Consider the following 14,717-nt stretch of genomic DNA (forward strand, 5'->3'; position numbering starts at 1 on the left):
AATGGAAATTTTTGTCATCTCTTTTACCTCCCCCAGAGTCGTAAATGCTTGAGTTTCGCCTGCCGTGTGTTTACCTGAACTTCCCTACAATCTATCCCCCGTATTGACCAGTGTCCTGACAGTGTTTACGCAGGCCCTTTAGCTTTCTGTTTGCTTTCTCCTCCAGTGAAGATCTCCAATTCATGTGGTCAGCGGTGATGTGCCTTCTGGGGAGGTCACATACACTTGGGCCACCCAGAAAGAAATGCATCAACAGGAAATAAGAGCTTGGCCGAGCCACGGCTGTAATATCTTCACAAAATATTTGATATAGGCCTACAGCTTCACACTATCAGTCAAATCAGAAATCTGTACAAATCAATATTTTCATTAACTCACATGTTCAAACCTTAAAGTGATTTAAAAAAGGAAATCATTTTGGAACAAACTGCTTTTGTATAATAAGTACAAGTTCCATGTGGTCTAGAATAGATCACGACCGTAAAATGTTCTTTTTTTCAATAAAGTTGAGTTTTTCCAAACTTTTTTATAATAAATTACACAGTAGGATACAGAAATGCAAATGTTTGCCGTTTCAGTACATAACGTAAGCAGAGATAGGCTTGTGTTTTACCCAGACGCCCATTGGGTGATATTTGAGAGGACGCTGCGCCTTTAAGAGTGTTCGAGCGCTGCAAGCTAAACTTTGGAGGCTGCTGGACTGCTGCACTTTGAATAACGAAGGAAGTGACGAATCCGCAATACTAGTGGAGAACAAAATCTCCCGATGAGGAAAACAGAAACTAACTTTGAAGTCAGAGTGTAAAGCGCAGCGTCCTGAGTCAGCGCCAACGTCAATGGCACGAGGACGAATGTGCGCGAGCTCACAAATCAAAGTTCCCCCAGTGAGAGGCGCGAGACGACTGAAAACATCAGATTGACCCGTGTGCGACGCTGCTCTCCTGCTCCATGCTTATTCACCAAACGCGAGAAGCCTATACACGTTTTTAACACACTTTATCAAGCCTCCAAAAAATACGGATGAAGTGGACGTGTGAGTTAAACGCGCACCCGCTGCGAGTCTATCCGAAGAGTCTTGAGGAATGAGTCGAGCCGCATCAAGGCTACATTATAACCGCCGGACTGTTCATCCAGCGCCTTGCGAGCTCGGACTTTGGGTTTTGGGATAATCTGGAATGTTGGCGAGGTGGATTTCATCGGGTTCAGTTCGGTTAACTGCGTTCGTTTGGCTGCTCGCGTTGTCGGTAAGTTTGGGGTCTAGCTCGGAGCTGAAGGTGAAAGTTCGTTTGGCCGATGGACAGATCGCAGACGAGGTTCTGGAGGCGGACGGAGAGAAGGACTCTATCAGTGTGGAGTTCAAACAGGGAGATGGGACTCTTATCACGTTTGTGGCCGATTTCAAGCAGGTAAGCCGGGTTCAATTCTCGTTGTATTTCGCTTGTCACATCGTCCCGTTAAACATGGTTAATAACTTCATTATACTTCTTTCATTATATTGAATGATAGATAACTGTATCATTTACAGTATGGTGAACATTACTAGTCTGTGTTCCCTGACGATCGAACCTGGTTACATTTGAATAACCTTTAAAACATTCATAGTTTTATGACTTTTCGGGTCATTATTCTGGTTATCATGGCTCTTTGGTGATCTGAGAATCAGAAGTAGTTCGATTTTTTTCATTATACGAGACAAATGAACCTCAAAAGGTGATAGACATCCACAGATTGTGGAAGTGGTGATCATGCCATCGGGATTAATGTTATTACTGTCCTGATGTGACTGTCCATTCAATCACATCAGCAGACCTCTACATCCAGCTCAGCCGTGGTCAGCGTGGAGGATTGAATCACATTAGGAAATTCCTGAACTTTCCTTTCCTCTTTTTATCAGCTCTACTGGCAGGCTTGTCTCCATTCCTTTTAACATGTGGTTCCCATCTAAGTTTCCTCGTATCTCAGGGATTTATGATGGGTTCAGTGAGCGCTGACTTCCAGCTGCCTTCCGGGATTTACCGCATGCACTGCTGAGGCTATAAAAGATAAATATTCATTTATATCGAAGAATATTTGTCAATTACGTCACGCTGGCACCTACTTACCAGGTTCTAAATGTACCAAACCAAAAATGTGTTTTCTATTATTTAGTTAATGTATGCCTTCTTTTTACATTTTTGGAAAGAAAATAAGAAATTCAGACCATGGCAAAGTGTAGAGATCAGATGAGGAGTATTATTTTCTTTATACATTTTTATATTTCCAGATGGGTTAACCAGAACATCATAACAGAGCTTTTCTAGATTAGAGAAAGTTTACAGACATACTTTTATACAGTTTATAGGATTTTGTGTTATAAAGTTGGAAACAGTTGACTCGTCTTTCAACAAGTGCTGTTTGGTCACAGCTGGGTTCTGGTTTGGATGGGAATCAGATGCGATTTATCCTGCATATCTGGAACGAAAATGAGATCATGCTTGTGGCTTTTTTGTAATGAAGGAACCAGACACATCCAAATTAAAAACACAAAGTGGACTGCTTTAAAGCGTTGGTTGTATAAGGTTGGTCTGCCTCTTAACTCAGTTTCCGTTTCTCAGAAAACAGTGGTAACTGTTTAGGGGAAGAAGGCGTGTGATAATATGCTTGCATTAATGTTGAATGAATGTTGCTCTTCTCTTAATTCGCGGCGTTGACTTTCTTGTTGTATTGTGTTTCTCAGCACTCTGTCTATGCCCATGGGCAGCATTTGCAGTGAAGAAGATGAATTTATTTCAGCTCGTACCCTGCCAACTGAGGAGCATAGCGGTCGGCTTTAATGCTCATCTCCCTGTTGGGATATCTGTGACCTGCTTGGCACCAGGCCAGACTTCCTCTTTACTTTGAAATGTTATCACCCCGTAAGTTTAGCTGGAAACCTTCCCATAATTAATCAAACTGTTAGGGAAATTGTGGCTTGCTGTAGGATGTTTTTGTCTATGACTTAAAGTTGATCAACTCATTCTGAGTGGTATTTTCCCTCTGAATTTATGTCGTTTGTCACTTGTGGGAACTTGTCTGTCTTTATGTCCTCATATCCAGTTTGTGTGCTGTGTGCTTGAACGGCATTCAAGTGTGTAAACCTGCCCACTTTAACTCGGGCGGTCCAACCTGTTTTGAGAAATGGCCCACTGAGTTACGTGGGATTGATGTGACCTTAACTCTACGCCACACATGTCTGAACCACTCTTAGGAATCAGTGTGGCACAATAGACCTTTAAAACACTCATGTCCATTCGAATGAAAGACCACACCCATTGTGCACACAGTGAGCGGTTTAATATTCAGAGAGCACTATTTAGTAAGTCATTTGTTGACTCTTCAGAGAAATATGATGAACACAGCGAGCCAGTGGCTCATTTTAAAAACAGACTAAAAATTATTCTCAGTTTACAGTTACACATTACAGTTTGTTATGACCATTTTCAAATTAATCCATGTTAAGGTTACTCTTTCGTATTCATTTAGTTGGCTCCAGGTAGGCAATATCTGACAGCCTCTCGGCTACCAGGTGATGTCTTTATTTAACCCAGAATTCAGTAGTTAAGTGGACCCTTTAAACACTGCTGCAAAGGAAGAGTACTCTGTCTGTTTTCCCACAGGGAGGCTTGGCAGACACGGTTATGCAAATACATTTTAACTGTTTTTGAAGTCAGTTGATCCAGACTGGCATTTCAGCAGTGACTGTAAGAAAAGTATGTTCGGTTTTCTTTCCCACATTTTTTTTAGAAGTTTGTGCTAAACAATAAAAGCAGCTTTCCTACTGCTCCGCTTCAGTATATTCCGAAAAATTCATAAGATTATCTAGAATGCACTGTTTATATTTATACTCTGGCATATATAAATACATGTCAATGTAAATGTTGCAATTTGGATTTGGAATCCTAGAATGCAGATCATCAGAAAATCACTAAATTTGTCTTAATGTCATCAGTTTGACTTATAGAAGAGTGTAAATGATCATCACAATTATATTATTATTATTAATAATTTAAAATATTAGTTTGTTTTCAAAATCTTTGCTATGCCACACTAATAGGACACATTTATTAGTGATTAGTCTGATATATCTGTCAACTATCCACATATTTTGATATCTGTCTTTCACGACGTGCAAAGCAGCATGTCTTAACGTCCTCAAGAGAATAAATAACGTCTGGTCTGTTTGATTCATTGCCACATGAATCAAGCTTGGGTTACATCAGTTCTCCCTGAGTGCAACTTCCCAATACAAGACACTGTACAGTGTGGGGTTGCATAATTTTGTCCCTGTTTTATTGCTGAGGCGTATATTCATGGAAATAGAATATGTACCCTTTTAGTTAAAAAAGGAACTTTATCAAGCCTCCCTGGAGTCTTATCTCACTCTCTGATGTCTCTCGCTGTGTCTTCTTGTTTAACGTTGAAACATTGACGTTTATATTTTTGGTTCAGTAGACTATGAGGAAGAATATGTGTTACGTTCTTGATTTCTTTTTTATTACAATGAGCCATTGTGCTGCTCAAGATACTTGTTTTGTTAGTGTTACGACAGTTGTGGAAAAAGTAAACAGCGTGTTGCATGTAACGTCATGATCTTGTGGAGTATTGTTAAGTTTATAACATCAGAGCTGCAGTATCTACAATCAGACAGCTGTAAGAGGGTGAAGTTGTCCCTGCTGTCTTGCGGAGAAGCTCAAGTTAGCTACATGACAAGTGGAAGTCATAGGTCACACACAGGCAGGCTTTCGAAGAAGTGGCCTTTTGTTACCATTTCACCCAAGTGTCTCTATTTTTTGCCATGCTATTTAGATTTTGGTGTCATATTCAAAGGAAATCTACTTTAGGAAGTCACCAAAACAGATATACTCTGTAGTTTTTATTAGCAAACTTTATTTATTTTTGCTTGTTATTTTGCCTGCTGGAAAGGCAGGTGTGCAAGATCTCACATTCCTCTAACTGGGGTATTTTTCAAAGCCTCTGCTTTTCTGGTACTCTTTTGTGTGAGGTTGCTGTTCATTAGAGCGAAAGGCTAAATGTTGGCCTGCACCTGTGCTTTTTCACTGGCCTTTATAGAAAACCAATTAAAATGTCCACCGTCACACCGGGAGGCGTAATCCTATTACAGCCAAATACTGATTATGGTAATTGTATAAATATACAATGGCATTTTCGTATGAGCTATTTTTAGCATAAAATACATTGCATGCCTTGTTCTTCTGCCTGATGTCAATTTGCCGGGCTTACTTGTTTGTTTTAATTTGGAATATTTCCCCTATTTACTTTAAACGGGATGTTTGGTTACAAGTGGGGCATTTGGTTATATACAAGAAACGTTAAAGCCCTCATTTCTACATTCTGATTTCTGTGAACTCGACAAACATTATTTAATGTAATGAAGTGAAAGTGACCTATTTGTCAGTTATGGTGAACCATACCTGAAATGTGACCTCTGCATTTAACCCATCCAGAGAGTAGTGAACACACGCACAGCAAGTCGTGAACACACGCACACCCGGAGCAGTGGGCCGCTATCACTGCAGCGCCCGTGGAGCAAGTAGGGGTATGGTGCCTTGCTCTAGGACACCTCAGTCGTTACCTGCCGGCCCTGAGGATCGAACTGGCAACTTTAACCATTAGGCCACCACTGCCCTATCGTATGTAGTGTCTTGTAGTGACTTTGCTTACTTAGGACGTCATGTACGAAAAGCAGTATATATCATGTTAATTGTAATAAGGAGTGTGTATCAGTGGATGTTGATGTTGTTGAACCTAAAATGTTGTCCAAACAACCCTGTCATTTGGTTTCTATGATGGTTTACCTACTTTTTGCATGTGAAAAAAATGTTTAAGACCCAGTAAGATCAAAATGGGAATTTTATGACTTTTAGTCATGTCTTGGGTTTGAACGACATAAGTATATTTACATAATTTTACAAACGTCATCCAAAACATTTTTGTGACAGATTTAAATCCAATCACGCAAACCACTTGACGAAACTGAACAAGTGTAATTCATCTGATTGTTGAGGCCACATTTGTCAAGGCTTTACTCCTCCAAACGGAGTGCGTCACTGGCAGCCTTGCTCAAGCTCAAGTTCGTTGTTTTAAATGTAGATGTACGACAATCGCGCTCGCAAAACAGGCTGTGATATTATCTGTATTACCGGCGTGTCTACACCGCAGCGAAATGTAGCTCAGCAAAGCTAATTGGAGAGCTACTGCAAGGGAATTTGGTTTTCGATTTCAATCACTTTATCCTTAACATAAACTTATCTCATGGATGCTTCGCAGGGGCAGCCCATCAATTTGGAAAGTAGGAGAAAACGTGATGTGAAATATGAATAAGTAATAAATAATGTGTATTTTGCACGGGTATCGCAGATCAGATTTACATCCGTTTAGCTAAAACACATTTATTTGGCCTCTATGGATATTAATCCTGGCTGATGGAAAGCAAATGAAATGTGCTTCCCGAGGCGTTGTTTCTGCATTCTCGGGACATCCGTGTCTATGAAAGGTTGTTTTCTGCCTTGGGTCTATCTGTCAACAGGCTCCAGGCTGTCCCCACAACATGTAGTAAACATGTTGCTTTATTAAATAAAAACTAGCCAAGCTTTGGATTGCGGTAGGCCTGCATTTTTATTTGATGAAAAAACTTAACTAAGTTATTTTCTTGCCTGTTTATTTTATGCTTTGGATTTATATTGTTTAGGTTTTTCTCCATTGTCCAAAACACCGCTGTGTCATGAAAATGTGATGATATGTGGATGCAGGTGCTGTTGTTGATCAATTCCTTATGCTATGTTTGCATGTTCAAATAAATCTGTGGAAATGTTTGTATTTTTAACGTGTCACAGACCCTCGTCAACTGTAGCTGTGTCTCATTTCGAAGTCCAAGTCCTCCGGATGTCGCTTGGAAGGCGTATGAGGCCGACAAACGCGACCTCTGGAGGACGCAGCATTCAAAACGAGATTCAGCATGTATTTTTTTTATTTAATTCCAATTTAATATAAAAATCTTATCAGTTAATTCTTAATGTACAGATAACGAGCCTCTGTTCTCGGTTAGGGAAATGAACTGAAATGACTGCTACATTGCTTTCTGTACTCACTTCCTTTTGCAATATTCAAATTTCCAGCGGTTTTACGGCTGGTTGTTGTTGATTTTCAGTGCAAGTAATTTGCTGATGAAAGCGTGTTTGCTAAAGAGTGATTGATAATGTTTATATTAATGGAAACATGTGCAGGATATTGCAAACAGGCCTCTTATAAAAAATCCTTGTGGTGTATTTGCAAAAGAAGCAAGCACTTTCAAACATAAACATCTTTAATGTGGGATAACAAAGCAAATTTAGTTGGCATTGCATGTAACATAACACTAGTACACCAATGACATTGATTTATTTGGCAGAATCATAAAAAAGCTAGCTTTTGTCAGTTTGTTGTGCTTGGTCTCTGCTGACCACTTAATAAAAACAAAAAAATTATGTTTGAGACACAAACAAATATAAAGTTGGGATGCTCCGCTGTTTAGTGGTTAAGAATCCAAGAGCCCAAACCTTCAGAATAAAATAACCACAGAAAACACAATGATGTTAGCACAGTTAAAAGGATAGTTAAAAATTTAAAATAAAATATAAAAAATACAACAACTTGGTGGTGAGTAAATAATGACAGAATTAAAATTGTTTGGGTGAACTGTGCCTTTAAGGGGTGTTGGTTCACATTCAACTGATGATGTGTTTAAATTTACATGTCATACATCATACAGTCAGATGTGAGATTTATTATTTTGATTAGTTACATTAAGGAATGCGCCTGATCACTATTGGCTCTCAGATAATATTTGTTTATGTTGTGTTTCTTCAGAATTGTGATGTTATGATGTATTGCATTGAATCAGGCTATAAATCAGTGTTGACTATGGTCATTTTCAGTATCAGCCCTTCAATCATATCACCGAAACAAGTGTGAAAGTGCAGCCAACGGTGAACTTTTATCTATTTCTTTTTGTACCTAAGTACAGATAATAAATCTGCACGCAATGCATGATGGGATATTTTGGAATAAGTAGTGGAGTTGTAAGTGAAGTGCCAAACTTTCTGATAGTGGCACTGAATGTTAAAGCCGCTGGACGTCAGCATGTTCCAAACAAACACGCCGTGATCCTGCTGTAGAAAGGCAGACCGGGAACAGAAGCTGATGTTTGCTTAGCTTTCATACCATACTGTCAAAATAATCTCTTTTGTGCCAGAATTATGTTTAGTCTCTAAAAGGTTTATTTTCGCTCTGTTCAGTGGATGCAGGCGTGTGGAGTACAGTACATAGGTGAGTTTGTACTGTACTAACCTGTGTTTGCTATTCTAATAAGAATGAAAATTCAGAGAGGTGAGACGAGGTTCTTCATGACTGAATTGTTTACTGGCTAACCTGGCTTTGGCATGTCCTACACGGAGGGGGTCAACCAGAGAATTGTAACAGGACCCCAGAGGTGCTCGGGAGAGTGAAAAGCAATAATTGTATACACTGCAGATAAGGAAAGAGGAAATTGGCAAAGGACGACTGACAATAAAGAGCGGTTTATTGTCTGGACTACTGATATCGACTCAAGCTTGATAAAGTTTAGTGCGGTTGCTGTACGTCAGCAGGTGCGGATGTTTTACTTGTGCAAAATGACATTGATGGAAAAGGTAACCCAGCCTGTATTTTTTCTTACGCTTGGGTTTCTCCTAACTGTCAGCAAGGTGGTTGCAAAAGAGTGACGCCAACACTTCCCTATAATTAAAATGAGTGCCTGGAGCAGTCCCCCTCTCTTTCTCTTTCTTAAACCAAGCCGCCTGCCTGTCGACTGGGAGGTCCTATAGTGGCCAAGCTTGAAATAACAAGTGCCTGCTCATGTTTACTGATTGTTCTGTCACCCATGCGCTAATTCTGCCGGGTCAGCTTCCACTGCTGGTTTATGGTTGATGTGATTTAATCACCTTCACATGGCCTTGCAATGTCGTCTGCTCAAATCTTTGATCGTTCACCTCACCCAACTGAAGGAAGACTTTGTAACAATGCTCTTGTTATGTTTTCTCTGGAGTTGTGCGAATGTGGAAGAAAATGAAGTACAGTAAACATTGTAAAAGTCTGAAAAATCTTCCTAAACATAAAAACATCCTAAACATCTTTTTCTGCAGAAATGTGTGTCTTTCTGCAAGAGTTTGGATTTTGTGTGGGCTTTGTGTTTGATTTGACAGGGTTTCTATTGTTTGGATGCCAGCGTTATGTGATGGATTCAAGCAGGGAAGCTGTTATTTTACCCGAAGGGTTGGCAGAAAGATTGAAAAAAATCACCCCCAAGTTATTCTATTTAATAAAAGTTAAAGTAAATGATGTGTAACAATGTGAAAATACAATATCTTTTTGAAGTAATCTGAAACAGCCTGGGAAAAATTGAGACCAATTAAATCAGCATTTCTAGATGTATTTTGGACATCCAGTCCAATGTCTGTTGACTTTCAACAAAATGTGAAAGACTGGCAACATGACAAGACACATGAAAACTGATGAAAATCGAGGTTATCACATAAAACTTTTCCTAAATACATAATCACTTTTAAGCAATACAACACCAAAGAAAACAAGTTCATATACAAATTTCGATTTATTTAAGAGCATATTTTCTGCTATTTTACGTTTACATTTAGTCATTTGGCAGACGCTTTTATCCAAAGCGACTTACAGATGAGGAAAATACATAAGTGCATCAAACTATTAAAGCCTAGCACAGTATACAAAGCTAAGAATAGTGAGGTTAATTGTTTGTTTGTTTTTTTGGAAAAAGGAAAGGGAAAAGAATTAGGATAAATCAATCAGCGACGTGTTGACGGAAGAGATGCGTTTTAAGGCGTTTTTTAAAGATGGCAATCGAGTCTGCTGATCTTATAGCAGCAGGCAGATCATTCCATCAAAGTGGAACAGATCCAGTGAAGGTACGGGAGAGTGACTTTTTCCTTTTTGGGATGGTACCACTAGTCGTTGTTCCTTTGCAGACCGCAGTGATCTGGCAGGAACATAGATCTGCATTAGCGAGTGGAGATACGATGGTGCAGACCCCGTGTTGGTCTTGTAGGCCAGGAGCATAGCTTTGAACTTTATGCGGGCGGCAACAGGGAGCTAGTGTAACCTGATGAAGAGCGGAGTTACATGCGCTCTCTTTGGTTCGTTGAAGAACACTCTTGCCGCCGCATTCTGGATCATTTTGACATGTTTCTAGAGGTTTTCATTTTCTACAAATAAATGTAAATCGAAACTATATATTTTTATTTGAAATTTGGTATACATATTGTTAGTAGTTCACAGAACGAAACAAAAATGATTGTTTTACAGTTTTTTTGTAAACTTGACTATAAAAAAAATCTAAAAATGTCTCCTTCTGTATGTATTTACCTGTATGTATTTTCCAAAACAGAAACTGTACAATATCTGCAAAACACGAGCTTCATGTGAAGAGGTGATTGATTCTTGGCTGTTTATCCACCATAGGCTCAGTGAGACTCCATCTCCATGAGTTTGGGGGTTTACCAACTCTTGAAACCAGATTGAAGGTTCTAGATACAGAATTGGGATGAGAGCTCCAGAGCAAACAAATACAGCTTGGGCTTGTTTGTTTTGGTTGTCCCAGAAAATCTCCAAGCTTGCACCCGGTTCTGTTCTTGAGACATCACTGTGAAAAACAGAGGAGGGAATTGGGAGAATGTGTTTGCGTGTTTTGTTGGCAGAGCCATGGGGATGCAAGAGTAACTGATGAATGGGTAGACAGGTCTGTGGCCTTGCTCTTCCCTCCGGGGTTTCTCATAATGCCTTTACATGGAAGTCTTTATAGGCACGGGGCCGGTGCCAGGGTCCTGGTCTGGTTGCTATGAGGAACCCTATGGTGTCTATCTGTTGTTCGGGGCTATAAAATCTTCTAATTACGATGTCACTGTATGCTTTAAGGTCGGTGTCTGAATTTTCAATGCTAAAAGGCATGTGAAGAATACAATGCTGGAAGCCACACAAGAAGCCAAATTTAAGACTTGAGCTTGGGCAGGATATTTCTCATGGTCTAATATAGTATGTGTCTTTATGGAGATGTGGCATAGTTGAGTAATGACTGCATGTCTTCCTCACAGGATGTGAAGATCTTTCGGGCGCTGATCCTTGGAGAGCTTGAGAGAGGGCAGAGCCAGTACCAGGCACTCTGTTTCATCACACGCCTCAACCACAATGAGATCATCCCCAGCGAGTCCATGGCCAGACTACGACAGGTCAGTTCACTGAACTCACAGCCCCTCGGAGGCTTGCGGTGGGCTAGGAGACAAATCATTTGGGTGAAAAGGTCGGAGGGAGCAGATGCAGGATGTAAGGTTCAGACGGGAAATGACGTAACGCAGCAGTGGGATGTTTTACGGATACAAACATTCTTCAAAACATAGTCAAAAAAGTTTGAAATGACAAGAGGATGAGTAAATGATGACAGAATTAAAATCTTTGGGTGAACTATCAGTTTCAACAATCAGTCTATCTGCTCCATTTATGTTCAGCCAACAAAAAATATTTAGTTCTGTTTTTCAGTATGTAAAAATAACTATGTTCTGACAATGCATGATTTTAGCATATGTTTTTGGAGTTCGGAGGACTTCAGTCCCTGTTTGTAAACTCAAGAAAAGTTTCCTTTTATTTTAAGATGACTCGGATGACTTTTTTACAGTGTACCTAAACCTAAAACCTTCTTTTTGTTTTATAAGAAAAATCCCCAAGCCATCCGCATAGCAGAAGAGAAGAGGAGCACGGAGATGCTGACCATGAACTTCGCGGTCAACTTGACACGAACATGGCAGCTGAGCACCCACATCCACAACATCTGCAGCGTTGCCCGGGAGGCAGTGTACACGCGTGAGGCTGACGTCAAACACTGGCTGGAAAAAGGCAAGCATGCTTTCTGTATCCCTCAATTATATTCAACCCAACCCAGCATACTTGTGTGTATATATATATATAAATCGCTGACATAGTGTTCTTACTTGTTAAGTATGGAGTTGAGCTTCATCTTAAAAATCATCTTTAGCCATTAGTAGTTATGACTACAATAAATTGTCAGAGTCTATCCAACTCTGTTTCACATCAGATTAGGGAAAGAACATCTGCTACATCTGTTAAACACCTAAATGTATTGTAACCAGTACAGATGATCAAAGTTTTAATTGGAACCTCTACATTCGTCCAACTGACCTACATAGCTTACCGCCCTACTGCTTGTGAACTGTGATTATGATTCTGCTGTCCTGCAGGTGTGGAAGGCTCCATGTTCGAGCCCTTAGCAATAGAAGTGCCTGGCCTACCAAGCTGTGGGACGGTGAAGGACCTTTGGCAGCCTTGTTCCTGCAGCTACAACCTCAGACTGGAGTGGTACCCCTGCCTGCTAAAATACTGTCGCAACAGGGACACCTCCGGCAGGGGCAGTCCTTATAAATGCGGCATTAAAAGCTGCAGCAAGGGCTACCATTTTACATACTATGTGCCCCACAAACAGCTGTGCCTATGGGAGGAAGAAACCTAGAGAAATAAGAGAAACCAGAAAAACTGTTAATTTGACATGGGGTTTGTTCACCTCCAAGCCTTCAGACTCATGTGCCTACAGAGATGTTGAAATAACTTTTCTTTGGATGGGTGTGTGCGGAGCTGTGATTAAAGCTGGACTTTACAGCATCTGAGCAGCGCCGTGGTCTGATTTTAAATCTTTAGACCAGTCTGCCAGATCTTTTATTTTTGGGGAACAGTCATTGTTCTATTTGGCTGATGCATTTCAGTTGGTCAGTAGTATTTAAAGCTCTCATCCTGGTCTTGTGGAATGAGTATCGTATAGATGCATTGATTTGTGAAATGCAGCAAGTTTAAGAAAAAATTGTCAGTATAAAGTTTAAGAAAAAATTGTCGGTATAAAACAAGCTGTTGTCTTCAATTCAGCTTGCGTCAGGTTGGCAATCTTTCTTTTTTCAGAAACTGGTATTATTTATTTTGCAGTGGGAAATTATTGAAGATCCTTAAGCACCGTGCACATTTTCATTTTTATTATTTTCTTGTATGCTGATACTATGTTCCGAATGGGTTACATTTCAAGTCAAGGTTTTAGGTTTGCGGCGGACATACACATTTGATTTATGTTGGTACAGATATATAACACTATTTGTTGATTCACTCAGTCTTCCTTGTAATTCAGACAGATGCAGTCACGTGAATTCAATCACCTCAAGTCTTAATGCTGACAACAATAATGTTGGATTGTGTGTATATGAGGGTTCAATGGATCATATGGTATTATAACAGTATCATTCAAGTACCTTTTGGTTTAGCTCTGCTTGCAATATGTTGCTGTCGAAAGTCACATTTTGCATGTGAATAAGATGCATGACACACTCACTTGCTGGAAACAGTCGACACTGGTAAAATAACACAAGGAACTAAAGTAACAAAGTCAGATGAGGGTATGTCCTGACAACCAGAATGAAAGGCAATAGAGGCAGCAGTCATCTACTAACTGAAGTCCTGAGATCTTTGTTACTGTGCACCCTACACCGCCATCTACTGGTTACTCAATATTACGGTCACTCAGTCTTAACCTGTCTCAACAGAGCGGGAACCTATGTCCTATTTTAAGGAAATCCTTTTTTTGTGGTATTAAATGTCTTAAGATTTTTCAGCTTCAGAAGTTGCTCATTAAACAGGACCAAGTCCACGGAATGCGCCCATCATGATTGTCAAAAACTGGTTTTATCATCTTCATTTACCTTCAACACATGTCTTCCTTTTCTTACTATCAGAATGTTCACTTGTAACATGCCACAGTTGACTCCGTTGTAGTTTATGGTACTAAAATGTTTATACAGATTTGTTTATTGTTTTGTTTTGGAAGAGTTTGTGTTATTATTTGATAAAAGTGTTGTTTGAGATTACCCCTTACCCAAGCTCACCTGAAACCACCCTAGCCAACAGCTATTGTCTGGAATCTAAGTGCCTTGATGATTCAGTGTTTACGTTTTCTTTGAAAAGATAAAGCTGGTTTGAATAAAGTCTCAAACTATTTTCCTACGAAAATGACTATGAGCATAATATGAAGAACTTTTGAATAAACCTCCTTCGGCAAAGTGTATAACCTCTTTTAAAAGCAGTTCTTTTAATACAACTGTCTGCTTTTAGTACAGTGGCTGACACAATCTTCACACACACTGTATTTAAAAGAATGTGTATAATGACATTTAAAAACATGATGTTAAACAATTATCATACAACATAAGTGTTTTTGTGCTTAGACATTTTTCTGGTGCTTAGATATTTTTTTCTGCTTTGGCAGACATCTTTCTTATGCTCAGAAGACATTTCCTTCCTCAAAAATGGCTTTGGAATTATCTAGCTTGATTTCTGGGCACTTGCAGAATGGCTCAGGCTCGTGAAGACTATCTGAGAAGTGTTGTGAAGATGATGGGATGACAGTCTTAAAAGTCGTCCTTCTCTGGTTCATCTATTTCCATAGGAACCTCATCCCTGCCAGGCGTTTGTAAAGAAGCCACTTGGCTGTTGTTTGTGGCCTCCACTTTACGCCTCTTTGCTTAGGAGCACCGAGCTCTGGCCTCCTCAAAGACAGGCTGCAAGCTTGTTTTCTTCCCCGAACACAATAA

At 39.8% G+C, this 14,717-nt stretch overlaps 1 protein-coding gene across 1 annotated transcript; it reads left to right on the forward strand.

The window, feature by feature from the left end:
• Positions 1-615: 615 nt before the first annotated feature.
• oafa (OAF homolog a) lies at positions 616-14,339 on the forward strand. Its single transcript, XM_079481193.1, has 4 exons — positions 616-1,406; positions 11,175-11,309; positions 11,790-11,970; positions 12,333-14,339. Exons 1-4 carry the CDS (start codon positions 1,176-1,178, stop codon positions 12,599-12,601), a joined length of 816 nt encoding a protein of 271 aa, XP_079337319.1. The 5' UTR covers positions 616-1,175; the 3' UTR covers positions 12,602-14,339.
• The last annotated feature ends 378 nt before the right edge of the window (positions 14,340-14,717 follow it).

This window comes from Barbatula barbatula (genome assembly GCF_947034865.1).
Source record: "Barbatula barbatula genome assembly, chromosome: 19".
In the NCBI taxonomy this organism is placed as follows: domain Eukaryota; kingdom Metazoa; phylum Chordata; class Actinopteri; order Cypriniformes; family Nemacheilidae; genus Barbatula; species Barbatula barbatula.

What these genes read in the sequence shown, in the direction of transcription:
- oafa (XM_079481193.1), top strand. Translation starts at nt 1,176, where the DNA reads ATGTTGGCGAGGTGGATTTCATCGGGTTCAGTTCGGTTAACTGCGTTC. An exon ending in TTGTGGCCGATTTCAAGCAG is followed by an intron (nt 1,407 to 11,174) that starts GTAAGCCGGGTT and finishes TCTTCCTCACAG; the next exon opens with GATGTGAAGATCTTTCGGGC. An exon ending in CCATGGCCAGACTACGACAG is followed by an intron (nt 11,310 to 11,789) that starts GTCAGTTCACTG and finishes TTGTTTTATAAG; the next exon opens with AAAAATCCCCAAGCCATCCG.